The sequence below is a fragment of the Pongo abelii genome, chromosome 12 (assembly GCF_028885655.2).
Source record: "Pongo abelii isolate AG06213 chromosome 12, NHGRI_mPonAbe1-v2.0_pri, whole genome shotgun sequence".
NCBI classification, from domain to species: domain Eukaryota; kingdom Metazoa; phylum Chordata; class Mammalia; order Primates; family Hominidae; genus Pongo; species Pongo abelii.
Window position 1 is genome coordinate 44,462,448 of NC_071997.2, and position 20,444 is coordinate 44,482,891.

At 46.4% G+C, this 20,444-nt stretch overlaps 2 protein-coding genes across 3 annotated transcripts in view; one reads left to right on the top strand and one right to left on the bottom strand.

Annotated features, from left to right (window-relative positions):
- Positions 1 to 8,387, bottom strand: part of RPIA (ribose 5-phosphate isomerase A) — a 58,611-nt gene extending 50,224 nt beyond the window's left edge. The window contains exon 1 of the mRNA XM_002811804.5: positions 8,060 to 8,387. Coding sequence (XP_002811850.2) covers positions 8,060 to 8,344 — 285 coding nt within the window. The 5' untranslated portion in view covers positions 8,345 to 8,387. The remainder of the gene's footprint in view (positions 1 to 8,059) is intronic.
- Positions 8,388 to 8,575: 188 nt separating this feature from the next.
- EIF2AK3 (eukaryotic translation initiation factor 2 alpha kinase 3) overlaps positions 8,576 to 20,444 on the top strand; it is a 136,191-nt gene continuing 124,322 nt past the window's right edge. The window contains exons 1-2 of one of the 2 annotated variants that reach the window (XM_063713568.1): positions 8,576 to 9,939; positions 11,766 to 11,925. In XM_063713568.1, coding sequence (XP_063569638.1) covers positions 11,870 to 11,925 — 56 coding nt within the window. In that variant the 5' untranslated portion in view covers positions 8,576 to 9,939; positions 11,766 to 11,869. The remainder of the gene's footprint in view (positions 9,940 to 11,765; positions 11,926 to 20,444) is intronic. The other variant, XM_054547947.2, reaches the window with a different exon arrangement.

Sequence of the window (20,444 nt, forward strand, 5' to 3'; positions counted from 1 at the left end):
GTCAGCATCTGTCTAGGTGACACCAAGGGGTGCTCATTTTGCATGAGCCTTCCTCAGAGAAAATGGGAAGAGGGCAAAGGCTTAGTTAAGAACATGAAAAATAGTCTTCATCTGCAATAGAAAGGATCATAATAAATGCAGAGCACTTCCTGAGTACAAAGTACAAGCAGACATCACAATACTGAGCCTACCACCTTAAGAAACAAAGAAGGTACCTACAAGCAGACCAAAAACAGAGTAAAAGCTCAGCTGAGTCTACTAGACCACAAAGAGCAAAACGAGGCCAGGGTACTAACAGTCAGGAACTAATATGGAGCTCAGTGCCTAAGCAACTTCCTGACATCTATCTCCTGCCGTTGCAAGGCAAAGCCAAGTGAACACCAAAGCAACAGCTACCATTTATTAAGCACCTACCAAGAAGACTTATAAATGTTAATATAAAGCCAAATCTCACAACAATCACTTATGACCTACAGACACACTATTCCCACTTTATAGATGAGTTCAATATTGTAAGGAAAAACTTAAGACTTTGAAGTGAGCAAAAGAGACTACTGGATATCCTTCCAAAGGGATGCTGGAACCTGCTTGTATTGTCTGACTCTAAGTAGGTATGTGCCTTTGTCTTTAAGATATATGACAACTGTATAGAGATACACTTTAACTTGCAGGAAACTGTTAACAAAGCAAGTAATTTTTGTTCATATAAATGCAAATTAATAGTGTTCTGTGAGATACAATTATTAACAGATCTTCTAAATTCATTTTAAGATTTTTTTACTACATATGAGCTTACGGTTGACTTCTCCTGTTATGCTTTGAACATCTCCACCAAAACTCATGTTGAAATTTAATTGCCATTATAACAATATTAAGAAGTGGGACCTTTAAGAGGAGATTAAGTCAGAGGGCTCCACCCTCATGGGTAGGATTGGTGCCCACCCATAGCACTTCAACATCTGTCTCTCTCCCCAGATGCCAGCGCCTTGATATTGGACTTTGTAGCCTCCAGAAGTATAAGCCAAAACATTTCTGTTCATTATAAATTACTCATTCTCAGGTATTCTATTATAGCAGCACAAAATGGACTAAGACACCTATGAATAGGTTCTAATAACTTTTCCAGTTCCCTCATTAATTTAGTGAGTTAAATAAAATCTTTGACATATATTCACTTTACATATGTGTGATTTTACCTGTTTTAAATATATATACAAGATATATATCTTGTATATATATTTATAATATATATAAACAATATCAATGCCCCCCCCCACACACACATACAAACTCATCTTCAAACTCCTGGGCTCATACAATCCTACTGCCTCAGCTTCCCACATAGCTAGTACTACAGGAACATGCCACCATGCCCAGCTAATTTTTTAATTCTTTTAAAAGACAAAGTCTCACTCTGTCAACCAGGCTAATCTCAAACTCCTGGCCTCAAGTGATCGTCTCACCTCTGCCTCCCAAAGTGCTGGGATTACAGGATGAGCCATTTCAACCGAATAAGCAACTTCAGGAAGTTCAATTTGCTGAAACATCAATCTATTTCAAATTTCTTAAGATTTCCAACAACTGATTAACAATTAATTTATTTGACAAAGGAAAGCCCATAGTAAAACCTTCTTTTTAGGAAGAAGACAAGTCCTGAAGGGCCCTCAGGACAAGCAGGGCCACAACTAAAATCCTTCATTCCCCACAGGACAAAGGCCATAGGAATACTTAAAGTCAGCCCCTAGGCCTCACATTAGATATGGTCCTTCTCAAAGTCTGACTACATCTATAACTAGAAAAGATTAGAAAGAATGACCAACAAGTAGAGTTACCAAAAAAAAAAAAAAAACAAATACTAATGTCCCCACAACCACATACATGTATACTAAAAATGCTTCTATAGCCTCTCCTACCTACAGAAGACTTTATCCAACAACTTTTGTGTTATTGACCTGGTGGAAACTGCTTTTACTAGCTCACAGTTCCAAAGGCACTGAATACATCAGGGGTTTGGGCTGTCAGAACAGGGCTCGCACTAGGTCAGGATTCCACCTGTGCCAATGCTCTCAAGAAGGCAATGTGTCTAGTAAAGTTGTTTAGCTACCTGGACAATCCCCAAAGGCAAGGACTTCAAGACAAGTAAATGATACATCACAGTACAGAAACATTCAAAATGGCTAAATATCTCACGTATAAAAATCTTCAAGGAATGAGAAAATGTCTTATCAAGGCCTATGTCTGAGTGTGGAAAAACTCAAACTTTTTCCTCTGCTCTCACACCACAACAATCATCAACACAGAAGACTTCTGTCACCAAATGTATGGGGATTTCTCCCCTTATCCCAAGCAAGCAATCTACTCTGCAGCAGACAACAGCTGGGTATCCACCAATTCAATTTCAACACTCTCTACCTGGAGATACCATAAGGTTCCACTGGTTGAGGGCTCAGCTCCCAAGATTGCCTCCTCCTTCCTACCAAATGCAAGTCCAGGCCTCCAGAACTTCTGACTTGACAGCTTCAAGTTGGAGTTTCCACAACACTCTCTTTGGATTTGATTAACTTGCTAGAGTGGCTCACAGAACTCAGGGAAACATGTTTACCAGTTTATTATAAAGGCTATGATGAAGGATATGGATGAAGAGATGCATAGGTAAAGGTACGTAAGAAGGAGCACAGAGCTTCCATGCTCTCTCTAGGCACACCATCCTCCAGGGATTTTCACCTGTTCTGCTCTCCAGAAGCTTCCAAACCCTGTCCTCTTGAGCTTTTCTTTTTCTTTTCTTTTTTTTTTTTTTTGTTGAGACTTTATCGAATAGGTATGATTGGCTCTTGGAAAAGACCAGGAATTGCAAGGGCCTAGAAATGTGACTGGACAAAAAGGGCATGATCCAATACTAGCAGACTGACTGGGGAAACCCTGCAAGGGCTGTCTGTACAGATTCTTCTTCACCTGCAGCATTCCTTCCTCCAGGGTATGGAACAGCAACCCTTCTGAAATGGGTATCTTATGACGTACAATCAGACAACATAGGTCACAGGATTTCTTTACAGCCAGCTCCAAAACAGAAAAGCATTGGGGAAGAGAAAGGAGCAAGTGGAAGGAGGGCAGGAGAAGGTAAGAGAGGGAGATTCTGTTTTCTGAGGCCTGCTTTGGGCCCTAAAGCACCCCAAATATAACAAAAGACTGTAGCAAGGGCTATGAGTGTTATGAACCAAGAGCCATGGATAAAAACATTGTGTGTGTGTGTTTAAAATATCACACTAGATAGACTTAACCTGACCTTCACATATTACCTGAAGCTAGGAACTCTAGCTTTACAGTAATTCAATCACCAAATTCCTGGTTACCAAGTTCAGCCATAGATTCATGTCACTCACAGTCCCCAGCAGGCAAGTGGCAAAGAGGTGAATTCGGATGAATCAAACAAGCTCTGTATAAGGCTCCTTCTTTGCCTTTTGGAAGAGACCAGGAATTGCAAGGCCCTGTCAGGCCTAAAACTCTTTAACCATGTGATCCCTGCTGCCTTGGAATCAAATGACTGGCCCAGGAATCAGTGCCCTTGCCAAAGCCAACCAGAGGTGACCAAAGGCTGCCTATGAGGTGGCCCAACAGCAGAAGACTGCCAAGCAGGTCCTGCTAGAGGAGTGGCCCCATTCTAATGGGCAATATTAAACCACATGTATGTGCAACATCAGAACTTCACTCAGCTTGTCGAATGGAGTAACTTTGGAAATGCTACTTCTGCTAACCAACTAGAACCACTGCCCATCAGCTTCCTCAACCAAGCCACTCAAAAAACAAAGCCCAGGCTCCAAAAAGAACAAATGGATGAGGCTACAGACGTTCAGAAGAGCCTAGTTCTGTATGGTGACCCATCCTGGGTGGCTACACCCCCAGAAACAGACAGAGCTGGGTCCAGGGTGGCTATACAAAGGATTCACCTGAGAACTCTCCATGTTTTCCATCCACTCAGACATGGAAGTGGTCACCATATTGGAACTCCAATGGACTAGGGAACAGGAAGCCCTACTCCCAGAGATTCTACACAAAGAACCTCCAGTAACCCCAACACTTTCATATTTGTGTCCACACTGCACACAATTGAACAAACGTACTGGGCAGGCCCCACTGTGACCAATGCTAAATGAAGGTTAACTACCCTCCAGGAGCTTACCCTTTAAGGGGCTGGAAAAAACGAACACAGAGATGACCAAAACATGAGATACAACATAAAGCACGTAAGAGGCATGAAGTGCTACAGAATCACAGAAAAGAAATCTTCCTCTCCTTAGGATGCTAAGGAAAAACTGAAAGGAGGAAATGGCCTTTAAGCCAAACCCTGAAGGGCATATATGATTTTAACAGGTGCCCCCAAAAGGTCACTGTAGATCTCCCCAAAATCACCTAACTTCATGAAATGATGTGGTCAGAATCCAGTGTTTTGGGGCTCTAGCCTAAGGTCAGGGCTTGCAGACTTTTATTTAATCAAATATATAACTATAACACAAAGGTCAGGGAGATGTGTCACCAAATATTAATGTAAATTCATTAACAGGACAACTTAGATATGGGGCTTTTCTAATTGTATTCTCATGTGGATTACATTTATCTATTAGCTATTCACTTTATGCAGATATTTTGAAATTTCAGCTTATTGTCTCAATTTTACAACTGAGGCACCGAATCCCAAAGGTAGGGTCAAATTAACACATTTTACATTATCTCTGTTAATCCCCATAGAAAATCCTATTGCCAATCAGACTTACAACAGGCTACACCAGAACAGGGTAGCAGTGGAAAGGGTAGAAGGTCACACTGGAACACCCCTTCTACAGAGCTGGCTGAGCCACAGGTTACCACATTGTCCACTCCCACTCAAACAGGCTGTGGTGAAGCTCATCCAACATCATCTAAGCAAAATAATTTTGTAGAGTAAAGCATTAACAAATGTAAAGAACTATTATCGGAGAAGAAAAGGGACTCTAATACCACTTTCTAATAAGTAGAAATGAGAGATAAAAAGCCAATAAGACCAAGGAAACTACACCACAGGGCAGACATACTCCACTTGGCTTCCTTATTATAATTAAGATACTTGATTGGTGACAGCAAAACCACTTGGATTAAAAAAACTCCACTAGCCCTCTCCCTCTCCCTCCTCCCCGTCCTCCCCCCTCCCCCTCCCTCTCTCCTCGGTCTCCCTCTACTTCTTTCTTCGGTCTCCCTCTGTTGCCGAGGCTGGACTGTACTGCCATGATCTCAGCTCGCTGCAACCTCTCCACCTCGGGCTCTTGTGATACTCCTGCCTCGGCCCGAGTGCCTGGGATTGCAGGCACACACCGCCACGCCTGACTGGTTTTTGTATTTTTGGTGGAGACCAGGTTTCGCCGTGTTGACCGGGCTGGTCTCCAGCTCCTGGCCTCGAGTGATCTGCCCACCTCAGCCTCCCGAGGTGCTGGGATTGCAGAAGGAGTCTCGCTCACTCAATGCTCAATGTTGCCCAGGCTGGAGTGCAGTGGCGTGATCTCGGCTCGCTGCAACCTCCACCTCCCAGCCGCCTGCCTTGGCCTCCCAAAGTTCTAAGATTACAGCCTCTGCCCGGCCGCCACCCCATCTAGGAAGTGAGGAGCGTCTCTGCCTGGCCGCCCATCGTCTGGGATGTGAGGAGCGCCTCTGCCTGGCCGCTCCCTCTGGGATGTGAGGAGCGCCTAGGCCCAGCCACCCCATCTGGGAAGTGAGGAGCGCCTCTACCCGGCCGCCCCGTCTGGGAGGTGAGGAGCGCCTCTGACCGGCTGCCACCCCATCTGGGAAGTGAGGAGCGCCTCTGACCGGCCGCCCCGTCTGGGAGGTGAGGAGCGTCTCTGCCTGGCCGCCCTGTCTGGGAGGTGAGGAGCGTCTCTGCCCGGCCGCCCCGTCTGGGAGGTGAGGAGCGCCTCTGCCCGGCCGCCACCCCGTTTGGAAGAAAGTGAGGAGCACCTCTGCCCGGCCGCCCCGTCTGGGAGGAAGTGAGGAGCACCTCTGCCCGGCCGCCCCGTCTGGGAGGAAGTGAGGAGCGCCTCTGCCCGGCCGCCCCGTCTGGGAAGTGAGGAGCGCCTCTACCCGGCCGCCCCGTCTGGGAGGTGAGGAGCACCTCTGCCCGGCCGCCCCATCTGGGAAGTGAAGAGCGCCTCTGCCCGGCCGCCCCGTCTGGGAGGTGAGGAGCGCCTCTGCCCGGCCGCCACCCCGTCTGGGAGGAAGTGAGGAGCGCCTCTGCCCGGCTGCCCCGTCCGGGAAGTGAGGAGCGCCTCTACCTGGCCGCCCGTCTGGGAAGTGAGGAGCGCCTCTGCCCGGCCGCCCCATCTGGGAGGTGAGGAGCGCCTCTGCCCGGCCGCCCCATCTGGGAAGTGAGGAGCGCCTCTGCCTGGCCGCCCCGTCTGGGAGATGAGGAGCGCCTCTGCCCAGCCGCCACCCCGTCTGGGAGGAGGTGAGGAGTGCCTCTGCCCGGCCACCCTCTGCCCGGCCGCCACCCCATCTGGGAGGAAGTGAGGAGCGCCTCTGCCCGGCCGCCCCGTCTGGGAGGTGAGGAGCGTCTCTGCCCGGCCGCCACCCCATCTGGGAGGAAGTGAGGAGCGCCTCTGCCCGGCTGCCCCGTCTGGGAAGCGAGGAGGGCCTCTACCTGGCCGCTCCGTCTGGGAAGTGAGGAGCGCCTCTGCCCGGCCGCCCCATCTGGGAGGTGAGGAGCGCCTCTGCCCGGCCGCCCCGTATGGGAGGTGAGGAGCGCCTCTGCCCGGCCGCCCATCGTCTGGGATGTGAGGAGCGACTCCGCCCGGCCGCCCATCGTCTGGGATGTGAGGAGCACCTCTGCCCAGCCGCCCCATCTGGGAGATGTACCCAACAGCTCCGAAGAGACAGCGACCATCGAGAACGGGCCATGATGATGATGGAAGTTTTGTTGAAAAGAAAAGGGGGAAATTTGGGGAAAAGAAAGAGAGATCAGATTGTTACTGTGTCTGTGTAGAAAGAAGTAGGTATAGGAGACTCCATTTTCTTCTGTACTAGGAGAAATTCTTCTGCCTTGGGATGCTGTTGATCTATGGCCTTGCCCCCAGTCCTGTGCTCTCTGAAACATGTGCTGTGTCAACTCAGGGTTAAATGGATTAAGGGCGGTGCAAGATGTGCTTTGTTAAACAGATGCTTGAAGGCAGCATGCTCCTTAAGAGTCATCACCACTCCCTAATCTCAAGTACCCAGGGACACAAACACTGCCTAGGAAAACTAGAAACCTTTGTTCATGTGTTTACCTGCTGACCTTCTCTCCACTATTATCCTATGACCCTGCCACATCCCCCTCTCCGAGAAACACCCAAGAATGATCAATAAATACTTTAAAAAGAAAAAAAAAAAACTCCACTAACAGCACCACACCTGCCACTTAACAAACAAGTAGGGACCACGACCTGACTGAATAACAGCTAAACATCTCTGCAGCCCTGCCTTAAAAAATAAACCAGCATCCTCCAGACTTAGTCCACCCCCGCCCTATGCAAAGAAGGAAGTTTGAAGCCCTGGGTCTTCCCTTCCCTCCAAGAGTACACTCAGGGGCCGGCGCGCACCAAGCCCAGAACCTCCTTCGACTGAAATTTCAAAGCACTAGCAAACCAACTCTCCGCCGGCTTCCGGGTCAGTAAAGAGAAATGAAAACCTCTCCGCAGTCCCAAAGCCCACCATTTTCCATTTATTGATAAGGACGCCACAAGGCAAGTGCCTTTAGTCCCCATTCCAAACATCAGACAGCACCAGGCTCCACTTTGCAAACTGTTCCAGCTGGACAAGGAGTCTTTAGAAAGCTCAAGTATTAGAAGATTCGCCCCCAACCGATTCCACATCTAAAATGTCTTTAAGGAGCAGGAAAGAGGGGTCTAAACTCGGGTAAAGTACACACCCTCTACCCTCTCACTCAGCCCCCGCCCTGCCAGGAGCTAGGCGCGCCCCGGCAGCACCCAGAACGCGCAACAGGAGCCCATCACGCCAAGGACATGCGCCCCGCGCCCCGCGCCCCTCGTCCAGAGGTGCTCACCCTCACATGGTTCTCCACAGCCGCGCGGCCCGCCAGCTTCTTGGCCTCCTCGGCCTTGGACATCGTAGAGGGGGCCGGGCAGATGCTGTTGGAGTCCCCGCAGCTGGTGCTTGTGTTGCCAGCACCGCCACGGGTCCCGGACTGTGCACGCCCCTGCAGCCGCACGTGGGAACCCGGGAGGTCCCAGCTGTTCCCTCCTCCGCCGGAGGCCGCGCCCCCGGCCCTCCCGGGCAGCGGGGCCAAGACCCGCCCGTAGAGGGTGCTGAAGGGCCCAGGGCGCTGCATCCCGACGCCTCGCTCCGGCCTCCGCTGAAGTCCCGCCCCCGGCTCCCCCGGAAATCTGGTCGCTTACGCACACAGTCTGCGTGCCCTGCTGCGCGGGCCTTGCTGGGAAATGTAGTTCTGTGGCTTCGAGGACCCGTATCTGCGCCTCAGCCTGGACTACCAACCCCATAATGCTCTCCGCGACGGGACGCGCAATCGCCGGCGACGGGCTCCGGCACTTCGCTCTGTGAAGTACCATTAGTCTCGGGAATATCAGTGTGGTGACTCCTTACCCGGGGGAAGTGTACTTAGGCCACGGTTAGGTGAAGCCCAGGAATATTTCTGTTCGCCCATGCATCCGAGAAAGGAGTGTTAGACCTGCCCCTGTTGTTTCTCCCAGCAGTGAGAACGTGGCCATGGACGAGAATTCCAAGTAGTGGCACTTCTGTAGACGACGCCGCCCTTTTGGGGTTACTACTGCCCAGGAAAGTCATGCGACACGGGCGCCAGCTGAAGTCCATCTAGACCCCCGCAGACCCAAGGTCACAAGTTGAGAACCCCCTGCCGTGGACATTTCTTCTGCACCTAGTGGTGGAGCAGGTAGAGCTGCACCTTGCTCCGCCTATTTGGAGACTGGTTCTGCACATATGAGTGTGCCCTGCAGCGATCCTGCAATCCTTCGTGACTAACAAGGACTTTCTGTGAAAACAGATTTATCTTTTCTTCTCTACCTTTAAGGTTTCTTGCTGTTGAGAATAGTTAAGGGATGAGGAATTCTTATTGCCCCCATTTTACAGGCAAAGAAACTAATGCTGACCCCAACCTTACCGACCACTTGGAGGTCCCTAAAAACACATGACCTTTGTGTTTCTCGGCTGTTAGTGGAATCCTTTCTGTCTGCTCATGAACTCATCTTCAAACGCATTCTAGGTCTTCAGAACTCTTCCGTGAGCGCAGGTCACTGGTATGGGCCACTGTTACTGCCGCTTATCACCTAGATTTTCTTAACTATGCTTTGCCCCCTGAGGCCGTGAGCTCCTGAATCTTCACCTTAGTCTGTAGGAGGAACAATTATTTGAGATGATATTTGAATCCTTCAATTTAGGCCAAATTCAGAACATAGCAGAAGGTTCTGGCTAACATGCAGAACAATATGTCTGGACTCCCACTGCTGTTGGTCTGCAAAGTTGACGGTTACTCTAGGCAAATGTGTCACCTTTAATGTATCTCCTTAGGAGGAGCCTTTCACCTTATTCATGCTCCTCAGCACCCACACCAAAAGATTCATGAAGCAAATGTTAGCTAGTCTCTGCTTTACCCCATTACCCCCGGCCTGAGGACCTTTGAACCATTTTAAATGCTCTACCTGCCAGCCTGGCCATCTATGCACTCCTTGCTCCATCTACCCTTCTGACTCAGCTGAAATACCACCTTCTCAAAGAAGTCTAAGTGACCACCTCATCTAAATTGGGTTTCCTACCCACCCATCCTCTATCACGTCGCACATGGTTGTGTTTCTATCACAGAACTTCCGTCCATCATTGTTTTCCTTCGTTTTGTGCTTGTTTATCATATATCCTCTGTAGAAAAGAACATTCTGAGAAGACGGACTTTGGGTGTGTTTCTACAAAATCCTCCATTCCTAAAACTGCCTGAACTGTAGATGGTCCTCAACAAATATCTAAAATGTTTTAAATAACAAATAGATGTCATGCTTTAACCCTACACTCCACCTTCGGCCATACAGAATTTTAGTCTCTGCGTCCATGCTCTTACCTCCGTGTTTTTGTACACTCTGTACCCTTCTAACTCAGATATTCCTCAAGACTTCATTCTGTTACTTGTTACTCTGCAACTCTAAACCCCACTCTTAGTTGAGTTGGCTTCTCTTCAGTGCTCACAATCACCTATAACCTCTCTGTCATAACCATCTCACTCTATTTTGACTGTCTCACTCAAAAGACATGTCCCTTGATGGCAGAGACTTGCTCATAACATGGACAGTGCATTGTTCAATTGCTGTTTTGGGGTGACAAGGTCTGTCTGTGCCTCTTTGTGTTCTCTTTCCTTCTCTCTTTTCTCCATGTTATACTTGTCTTTCCATTTCTGTACCCCTTTTAATCCTTTCCTTAGGTTGTTATTCATGCCTAGTGATTCTCATGGACATTCTGAAATCCCGGTTCTTAGGGCTGAAGACTGCCGATCCGATCTTTGAAATAATATGAGTATCGCATTCTGATCACACTTCATTTGCATAATTACTGATAATAGTGCCAGGTATAATGCTAAGTGCTTTGCAGACTTTATCACATTTAATCCTAACTTCAAGAAGTGGATACCGTTAACTCCTGGCCAGGCACAGCCTTAGCACTTTGGGAGTTAACTCTTAGGAGTTAACTTTGGGAGTAAACTCTTAGCACTTTGGGAGGCCAAGGCAGGTGGATCACCTGAGGTCAAGAGTTCGAGATCAGCCTGGCCAACATGGTGAAACCCCGTCTCTACTAAAAATATAAAATTAGCCAGGTGTGGTGACACACACCTGTAGTCCCAGCTACTCAGGAGGCAGAGACAGGAGAATCACTTGAACCTGGGAGGTAGAGGCTGCAGTGAGCTGAGATGGCACCACTGTCAGCCTGGGCAAGACATAGTGAGACTCTATCTCAAAAAAAAAAAAAAAAAAGTGGATACTGTTATCCTCGTTGGCATAAAAGAAGTCCTCACTTTGGGAGGCCAAGGCAGGCAGATCATGAGGTCAGGAGTTCAAGGCCAGTCTGGCCAACATGGTGAACCCTGTCTCTACTGAAAATACAAAAACTAGCTGGGCATGGTGGCAGGTGCCTGTAATCCCAGCTACTTGAGAGGCTGAGACAGGAGAATCAGTTGAACCCAGGAGGCAGAGGTTGCAGTGAGCCGAGATCACGCCATTGCACTCCAGCCTGGGTGACAGGGTAAGACTCCATCTTAAAAAAAAAAAAAAAAAAAGTCCTCACTTACTCAAGGTCACTGCTTGTAAGCAAAGCTGGAATACGAACCTTCAGTGATTCTAGGACCAAACACTGACCTAATAGAATCACCTAGATGGGGATTTATTAATCGCACCACCCCACCCCCAATATAGCCATGAACTTTGTATAAACCACACAGGTAATGCCTTTTCTCTTTAAAACCACAAGTAATGGCAGTAAATCTTAAGACAAAATGGTTAAGAGGGGAAAAAAACTATAAATGAGGAAGTATTAAATGAAGGGAAGTGCACAGGTTTTGGATGATGGACCAGATTCAGGGTCTGATAAAAGTAAGATCAATCTACTTTGTAACTTAATAACCCACTCAAAAGCCTTTTTTAAATTACAAGGGCCATACTAATCTCTGTGTCTTGCCAGTTTTAGTATATGTGCTGCCAAAGCGAGCACTAAAAAGTCTTTTTTTTTGTTTTAACTAGATTGCACTAGAAAGAACCACACGGGGTTTATTCTTCCCTCTTTCAAGAAACCTAATGAAATTGGGCTGAGATTCCAAGGAACTCCTGGAAAAGAGAGTGCCAGAATGAAGGATCCTAGAGGGCAGAGCCCACCGTTCTACTCTATTTATAGTGGTGAAAGGTAAGGCCTGCGCCTGCATGGGCTTTAAGTATTTACTCCCATGATAGTCCCAGTGTGGTCCAGCCTTAGAGGAAACAGAGGCAATGGGCACCATGGCACTTCACTTAATGCTGGTGTATTAGTCCATTTTCATGTTGCTGATAAAGACATACCTGAGATTGGGCAATTTACAAAAGAAAGAGCTTTAATGGACTTATAGTTCCACATGGCTAGGGAAGCCTCACAATCATGGCAGAAGACAAGGAGAAGCAAGTCACATCTTACATGAATGGCAGCAGGCAAAGAGAGAGAGCTTGTGCCGGGAAACTCCCATTTTTAAAACCATCAGATCTCGTGAGACTTACTATCACAAGGACAGCACAGGAAATACCCACCCCCATAATTTAATTATCTCCCACCAGGTCCCTCCCACAATACGTGGGAATTATGGGAGCTACAAGATGAGAAATGGGTGGGGACACAGAGCAAACCATATCAGCTGGGATGTAGGCACCACCAGGAAGATACATAGCCATCATTGTGTGCCTGCCCAGGCTTCAGTGAAGCAGGAAAAACTCTTGCTTTCCACTTCCTCATTTCCATTTCCTCTCCTTTCTCACTCTTATTTTCTTCAAAGTTTGTACATTTTGAAGATGATTTCCATGGAAGACTGTACAGAGCTACAAACTAGATATTGGAATGGATTTGAGGATCCTGCCAGAGACTGAAGATGCCGGCTCAGATATATCTCAGAATAGAGTTTGGCTCACCCTACTTTCATTCAACAGCTTCACTCATTTAGACATAGCAACCCAACTTCACACCCTCCACTCTCACACCGTTAGAATGACCCTTTGGAGCCTCAACTTTTGGCCTGCCTTGCTCCAACCCCTTTTCACAAGGGCAGGTTTATTGTCTACTGGCAATCTTGACTAGGGCCTTGGAAGAGGATTGGACCTTATTCACAGTGGTCTAGTGATCAAAACAAGTCATCGTTAATACATCAGTGTTACTACCTTGCTATGCACGTAACACTGGAAAACAGCATAGTCAGTCCATTTACCAAAACCAAATCTTACTGCTAGTTGACCAACACCATGTAGTCCTGAGAAAAATTTGTATAGAACAATCCCTTACTGCTGTATGAAACCATTCCTTGCTTAAGGATCACCTGACTTTTGATATCTTTACACCAGTGATTGTCAACTTGGAATGGTTTTTGCCCCTCCCCTCATGGGGCTATTTGACAATGTCTGGACACATTTTTTATTGTCACAATTGGGAGAATGCTACTGGCATCTAATAGGTCAGGGCCAAGGACACTGCTAAACATCCTTCAGTGCACAGACAGCCACATACACAAAGAATTTTCCCAACCAAAGTGTCAGTAGTGCTGACATTGAGAAACTGCCTTAAAGAATCTACAGGTGGGATTACGTGGGAGGTTCTGTTAGCAGTAGTGAATCCATACAGGTCTGCAGCAACCTCAATTCTTGCCTCCTCAGAAGAAAGAATTCAACCAAGGAGGCATTAGGCAGTAGGAAAGACCAATGCAAGTTTTAGGACAGGAATAAAAGTTTGTTTAAAAGCTTTAGAGAAAGAACAAAAGGAAGGAAAGTCCACTTGGAAGTGGGCCAAGCAGGTGACTTGAAAGACAAGTGAGTGGTTTGACCTTTTGACTTAGGGTTTTATATGTTGACAAACTTCCAGGGCTTGCATTTTTTTCTCCCCTAATTCTTCCTTTGGGGTGGGCTGTCTGCATGTGCAGTTGCCTGCTAGCCCTTGCAAGGGGAGCATGCATGATGTGTTTACTGGAGTTGTACACATGCTCACTTGAGGCGTTCTTCCCTTACCAGTTGAATGTCCCTAGGAGGCCATATACCAGTTCACCTCCGCCATTTTGTCTCTTAATGCACATGCTTGAGCCCACTCGTGCAACTCCTGAGATCTTATTGGGAAGCTGTTGATTACCAGTTTCAGGTTTTTTCTATCTGTTGGGAGACTGCCTTTCCCTGGCACTGGCAGCAACCAATTATTATTTTAGAGAGGCAATTAACAGCTGCCTGACCATCACCTGATGGTCACCTGACATTCCTTGTAGGGGTTTGGGCAAGCGCTCTCCTGCCATGCTCATGACCGACTAGCTACCCACTGTAGCATTTCTCCCCTCGAGATTCCAAGACCCCAATTCTTTGGGAAAAATGGATGATCAGTCTTCCGTAAATCCCTCCTGCTGATGGTGGGGCAGTGGTGGTTGTTCTGTGGGTCTTGGCCTGTTGCTAGCTGTCAGGGAAGGAGAGTCGCTCCATGGGTTGATGAAAGCACTATCCAGCCAGGTCCAAGGGAGGCAGGGGCAGAAATTTATCTCCATCATGTATCCCTGGTGGACATCTAGGGGTCCCCTGTAAGAGGGTGACTCTTGAATATTGAGCACATGGTATCGCTCTCTGAGGATTATCTGGAGCTTGATGGCCTGAAGATGAAAATAGACAAATTGGGTTATTAGATTTAGTAGAATGTTAAAATGAAATAAGGAGGTGAGGACAGCTCCAAAAAACCCCAAGCCTGCCGGCACACCCAGGTAACTGATGGCCATAGTCATGCCTGCCAAGACTTGGGTTTATTGGGTTGCTAGCCAATTCCAGTATGTGCCCAGAATTAGCATATTGATCCAGATTTGTACGTTACCCATCCCTTTTGTTTCTTCTGAGCTGTAGCCAGAGATCACTAGCTGATTCACAGGAATGAGGGTTAGTCTAAATTGCAGAGAAAAATTCAAAAACAGCTGATGAGACTAGAATCTAAGAACAGGTGTACCATAGTTCTTGAAACATAATTTTCCAGACATGGTGGCTCATGCCTGTAATCCCAGCACTTTGGGAGGCCAAGGTGGGCAGATCACTTGAGTTCAGGAGTTTGAGACCAGCCTGGCCAACATGGTGAAACCCCATCTCTACTAAAAATACAAAAATTAGCTGGGTGTGGTGGTGGGTGCCTGTAATCCCAGCCACTCAGAAGGCCATGGCAGGAGAATCGCTTGAACCCAGGTGGCGGAGGTTGCAGTGAGTCAAGATCATGTTTCTGCACTCCAGCCTGGGCAATAGAGTGAGAGATTCCATCTCAAAAAAAAAGAAAAAAGAAAAAAAAAATAAATAAATAGAATTTTTCTCTCCAGTCCTCATTTTTATTAAAAACAAATCATGACAGGACAGATTTGTTTGCAAAATAAACTTTAGTCTTCTTATACTTGGCCTAATTATTTGCATAAAGCACAGCAAGAATAATTATTTCCCATATAGGCTCCTTTTTAAATTGGCTTTGATGGAACTTTGTTCCATAAGGAATCTCAGATAAGATGTTTTTAAAGCCTTAAGCCCAGCCATAGGTTGGTGCCATTAAATACCTGTATGAATTGAATAAATTCGTTTCCTCTTGAGGTCCCCAGATAACCTGGGGCTCCTGAGCCTGTCAGAAACTGGTATTCTTTACTTACCACGGGTCAGGAACCCTGTACAGGGACCATGTAGATAAGGTATGTTTTCCTAGGGGGGGGCTTTTATTGGCTCTATAAGTCAAATTTGATTCCTTGAAGGAAAGCACACCATTACAGTTAAAGCCTTGGTAAAATAACCAGTGGCTTCAATTTTGTCATTGCAAAAGAAAACAGATTCTTATTGCACTTATGCAAATTACTATCTTGCCATAAGTTAAGAATACTCACAAATTGTTTCCAAATTCTGGGGAGTCTGGAAGAGAGAAATATGCTGCAAATTTTGTTTACAGGGGTATACTTTGCTCATTTGTTAAAAATTGTAAATGGCTCAAAAGAAAAGCTTTCTAGGCTTTGAAAAACAAAGGAGTAGCCATGTTTTAAGCAAAAAGTAATAAGAGGATTGTTCTAGTCTTTTATTAGTTCAGTCCATGTAGTTAACTCCTGTTCTGCTTGATATTCATGAACATTTTAGCTCTCCATGAGGGTCCTCAAAGTTTTTTCCTCTATTCTAATGTCACAATATCCAAAGTTATCAGAAACCTGCATTTAAGAGCACCTGTTAGATTCCCATAGCTGATTATAAACTGCCTTCTAAAACAATCTTTTAACCGTCTAAAGTAGGCAAAAAAATCCATGTTCCCATGAGTTCTTATAACTTTTTCCCAAAAGCACATTCTACCTTCCTTACACACCTTGCATGTAAAACTGTTTTTCCAATAGCCTCAAGTACATATTACACTGTTAAGTCTTAGCAATTTTTACTTTTGGTGAAAAACCTGGTAAGTAAGTGATTTTAATTATGTGCTAGGTTTGGAGCCTAGGACGCCAGACAGAAGTCCAGATAAGATTTGACTGTTTTCAGCATAGCAAGGGGTATGGCTAACTCTGTATGTTCCCAGGCCTTACCTAGCTTTAAAGGAGGGAATTTGTACAGTTAAGAGCCATAGTGGCAGTTTGTGAAGCTTTTAGAAGGCATAGTAACCTTTAAAATTGTATAGTAGTTATTTCATAAATTCCCTTTCACAAATCTTTTTTAACAACTTACACAGACCACCTACAACATGCTTGGACTTTTTTACTTGTCCTAAACATCCCTCTTTTTAAACCACCAGTCATTTTACTTTAGGACGAGAATTTACCATACAAGATTTTTTTTTGTTCTACAAAATCTCTTCTTTATATCCTTCCTTACCAGAAATACCACTTTACCTTTATAACCTTTGAATTAGACAAAAGTCATATTCCTTCTGTTAGAAAGTTAAGGTTTGTACTGCATGTTGCTATGTGAGTCCTGTGGAGGGGGAACAGATAAGGGAGTTATCTACATACTGTAGAAGTTATTCCCCACTCAAGAGTTTGCGCAGTTAGATTTTCACTAGAACTTGTCTGAGTAAATGTGGGCTATTTCTAAACCCCTGAGGTAGGACTGTACAGGTTAAAGTTATTGGTTAAAGAATTAGGTGGTTTTGAGGCGAGAGATAGGGCTATCAGAAGAAAGATGAATTCAGAGGGTGGATAAATATTGAGTGAGCACCCATTTTGGAAAGTATATTTTTTCCCCAAAGAGGTGAGAGGACATTGCCAGGGACTGGTGGGAGAATAGTAATTGGTCCCTTAACTAATATAAAGGGGTGTGAATCTTTTCTTTTGGAGGGGGGTGCCATTTGCCCCCATTGCCTGACAGGATTTTGAAGAGAGTTTCTCAGAGAAAGATATTAGCACAGAATAGGCAGCTCTTGAACCCAAAAGGGAAATTTATAATTTTACTTGCCACCTGCAAGAGTTGCCCTCAGCTTTATCCTGTTGATGATGATGTGTGATTTGGAAGGCAACTAGAGCAGAGAGCACCTTCAGCTCAAGGTTATCAGGGGTTGGGATTCTGTCCCAAGGGCCCTTTGGCCTGTCAGGGCAGTCTCATTTCCAGCGGCCAAGCTTGTGGCAGAGAGGCAAGCCATTAGAGGCTTTTTCCCATTTATCCCATTAGGGCACTTTGCCTTCCAGTGGCCTGGCTTCCCACACCAATGGCAGTTACCTGGAGGAGTGCCCTTAGGGCAACCTGGAGGGAGTTGGTGGGCTTGCAGAGCAGCCAGTACTTGAGCCCACCTCCTTTCTCTGTGTTTCTCCTTTTTCTTAGCCTTGTCCTCCTTATTCTGCTCTCAGTTATAAAAGACTGAGGAGGCTAATCTGAGGACCTCCTGCACAGGGGTACTGAGTTCTAAGGCTGACTTTTGCAATTTCCTCCCAGTTCATTCTTAAGCCAAATAATATTACAAAGGAAAACTAGTTTTTTGTTTTAAGGTTTGGGGGAATCAGACTTTTCCCAGTTTTAGGGGGCACCTCCAAGGGGCGTGATCTTTAATTTGGAGATGCTATTATCCATCTGCAAAGGGCAAACAGAGGAGAAAAAGGGGGGGAAAATTTTTCCTCCACTTTCCTATGATTCTGAATGAGGCATCCTCCATTGTCCTTAGGGTTCCAGAATAAACCGGTCTTACCATGTACCCTTGGTCCATCTCATCACAATTACCCACTTGAAAACAGAGGAGATACTGGAGTGAAGAGTGGGCCCTCTGTTCATCCCTGAGGTTCTGGAATGAACTGGTCTTACTGTGTACCCCTAACCTTGCCTTCATCTCTGTTCTAATGGTAATCTGTTAGCCTAGGGCTAAACTTCATCTGTGTCCAGTGGGTCTCTTGCACCTGCTGCCTTGGGCCAGCCTATATCCTTGTCTCCATGACCCTATGGTGACTCTCACTTCAGCATTTTAGCAACAAAATGATTATCTATTTTCTCATGTTCCCATTTCCATGTTCTTCAAGTAGATGAGAAGCCTGTTTTTCAGTTAATTGCCCCAAGGGGCTAGACTTCCCTCCCTGCAAATATGACCTTGAAGGTCTTGATGTATGTTAAGAAGGGCATGGAAGTGATTAGAGAAATGGAAGCTACAAGAGGAAGTGGGAGGAAGCAAGAGGAATACTCATGGAAAGCCTTCATATCCTCACAAAAACAGCAGCACTTGGATTAAAGAGGGCAACATTTATTTGCCCTCTTGACATAAAGGAGTAAACTCCAGAGGATTTGGGGCTTGGGGTAAGAACTTGCAAATGGAAAAGGAAGAATTTGTCCTCCTCCCAATGGGTGCTTACTTAAAAAAAAAAAAAAAAAAAAAAAAATGCAAGTAGACAAGTAGGTGGGATCCTTAAAGGGCCAGAGTGAGGTCCTATGCAGGCAGACAAATTGCTTCAAAAGCCACTGGAAAACTTGGCCCTGGGGTGTAAAAGGAACAAAAAGCATATAGTAAGTTATAAGGAGCTGGCAGAGCTACAGTTCCAATTAGTGTCTGTCCCAGCAATGTGCCAGCAGACAGGGGAAGGGTTGGAGGTCATCTGAGCTGGTAGGATAAAAAAACAAGTATAAATCTCAGGGGCTATCTGCAAGGGAGCCTGTGTCTTTTCTGCGATGAAAATTCAGCAAGAGCCACGGACACATGAATAACAGAGAGTGTGTGTTTAAGAAGTCATGTGGCATGTGAAGTGAAAGCAAAGAGCCAGACTTGCCCCCAAGGCAGACGGTCTGGCTGGGTGTTCAAGGCCATTTCAGAACACACAGAGAAAATAGAAGAATAGGCAGTGCAGGTTCTTGGGGAAAAGCTGATTTTAGTTGAAAAAGCAGAGCAAAACCCAGACATTGCACAGTTTTAGACTTTAGCCCTACCACTTTCATGAGCCTCCTGCCCAGGAGGGCCATTAGTTCTACTCAGTGTGGACCCCAAGGTCCTTCCCACTCCCGTAAGCTACCCATCAGGGTGAGCTGAGAGATCAGCTGGGGGGAGTAGAGCCACTGTAGCTGAGAGGAATTGTTTGTGGGGTTGGTTAGTAAGCAGGAGAGCAAAAAGGAGGAGGAAATCACGTAGAGGGGTTGAATGCCTCCAGCTGAAGCAGGCAAGGCATATAGGTCTCGTACTACTAGGGAACTTATCCGAGTCATATAGCACCAAAGTATGTTAGCGGTGGCAAATTCATACAGGTCTGCAGCAACCTCAGTTCTTGCCTCCTCAGAAGGAAGAATTTGACTGAGGAGACGGAAGACAGGAGAGATCAAGGCAAGTTTTGGAACAGGAATGCAAGTTTGTTTAAAAGCTTTAGAGAAGTTACAAAAGGAAGGAAAGTCCACTTGGAAGAGGGCCAAGTGGGTGACTTGAAATATCAGTGCGTGGTTTGACCTTTTGACTTAGGGTTTTATATGTTTGCATAATTCCAGGGTCTTGCGTTCATTCTCCCCTGATTCTTCCCTTGGGGTGGGCTGTCTGCATGTATGGTGGCCTGCTAGCGCTTGGGAGGGGAGCATGCACAGTGTGTTACTGGAGTTGTAGGCATGCTCACTTGAGGAATTCTTCCCTTACCAGTCGGATGTCCCTAGGAGGTCATATACCAGTTCAACTCCACCATTTTGCCTTAATGTGTGTGCTTGAGCCCAGTCGCCCAACTCCTGATATCTTATCATGAAGCTGCTGATCACCAGTTTCAGGTTTTTTCTGTCTGTTGGGAGACTGCCTTTCCCTGGCATGGGCTGCAACCAATTATTTTAGAGAAACAGTTAGCAACCGCCTGACCATCACCTGATGAGCCCCTGACATTTTTGGTGGGGGTTGTGGGGAGCCCTCTCTTGCCCCGCTCATGCCTGACTAGCTACCCACTATAACACCTCATCTATCTTGTGCAGCTTGTTTCACCTGTTTCATCCATTCCCAGAACTCCCACGTGATCACCTTCTCCAGACCTATCTTACCCCCAAGGAACTCCCTAGCTCCCAGTACCCCCACCAACATTGATTGTTCCTTGTTTGCCAAGGCACTCTCTGGAGCTCACCTCTTTGTCAGTGTTGTCATTTAGTTCCATCCATTTGTTTTCTCTGGATGGAGCTGGAGGAAACTTCAGATCCATATGGGTGGAAGAGGAGAAAGATGAAGGAAACCAAGCTTTGCCAGTTTGGTCAGGTAGGGGTGAGGAGCAGACATCCACAAAAAAGATCATTCCTTTCCACGCT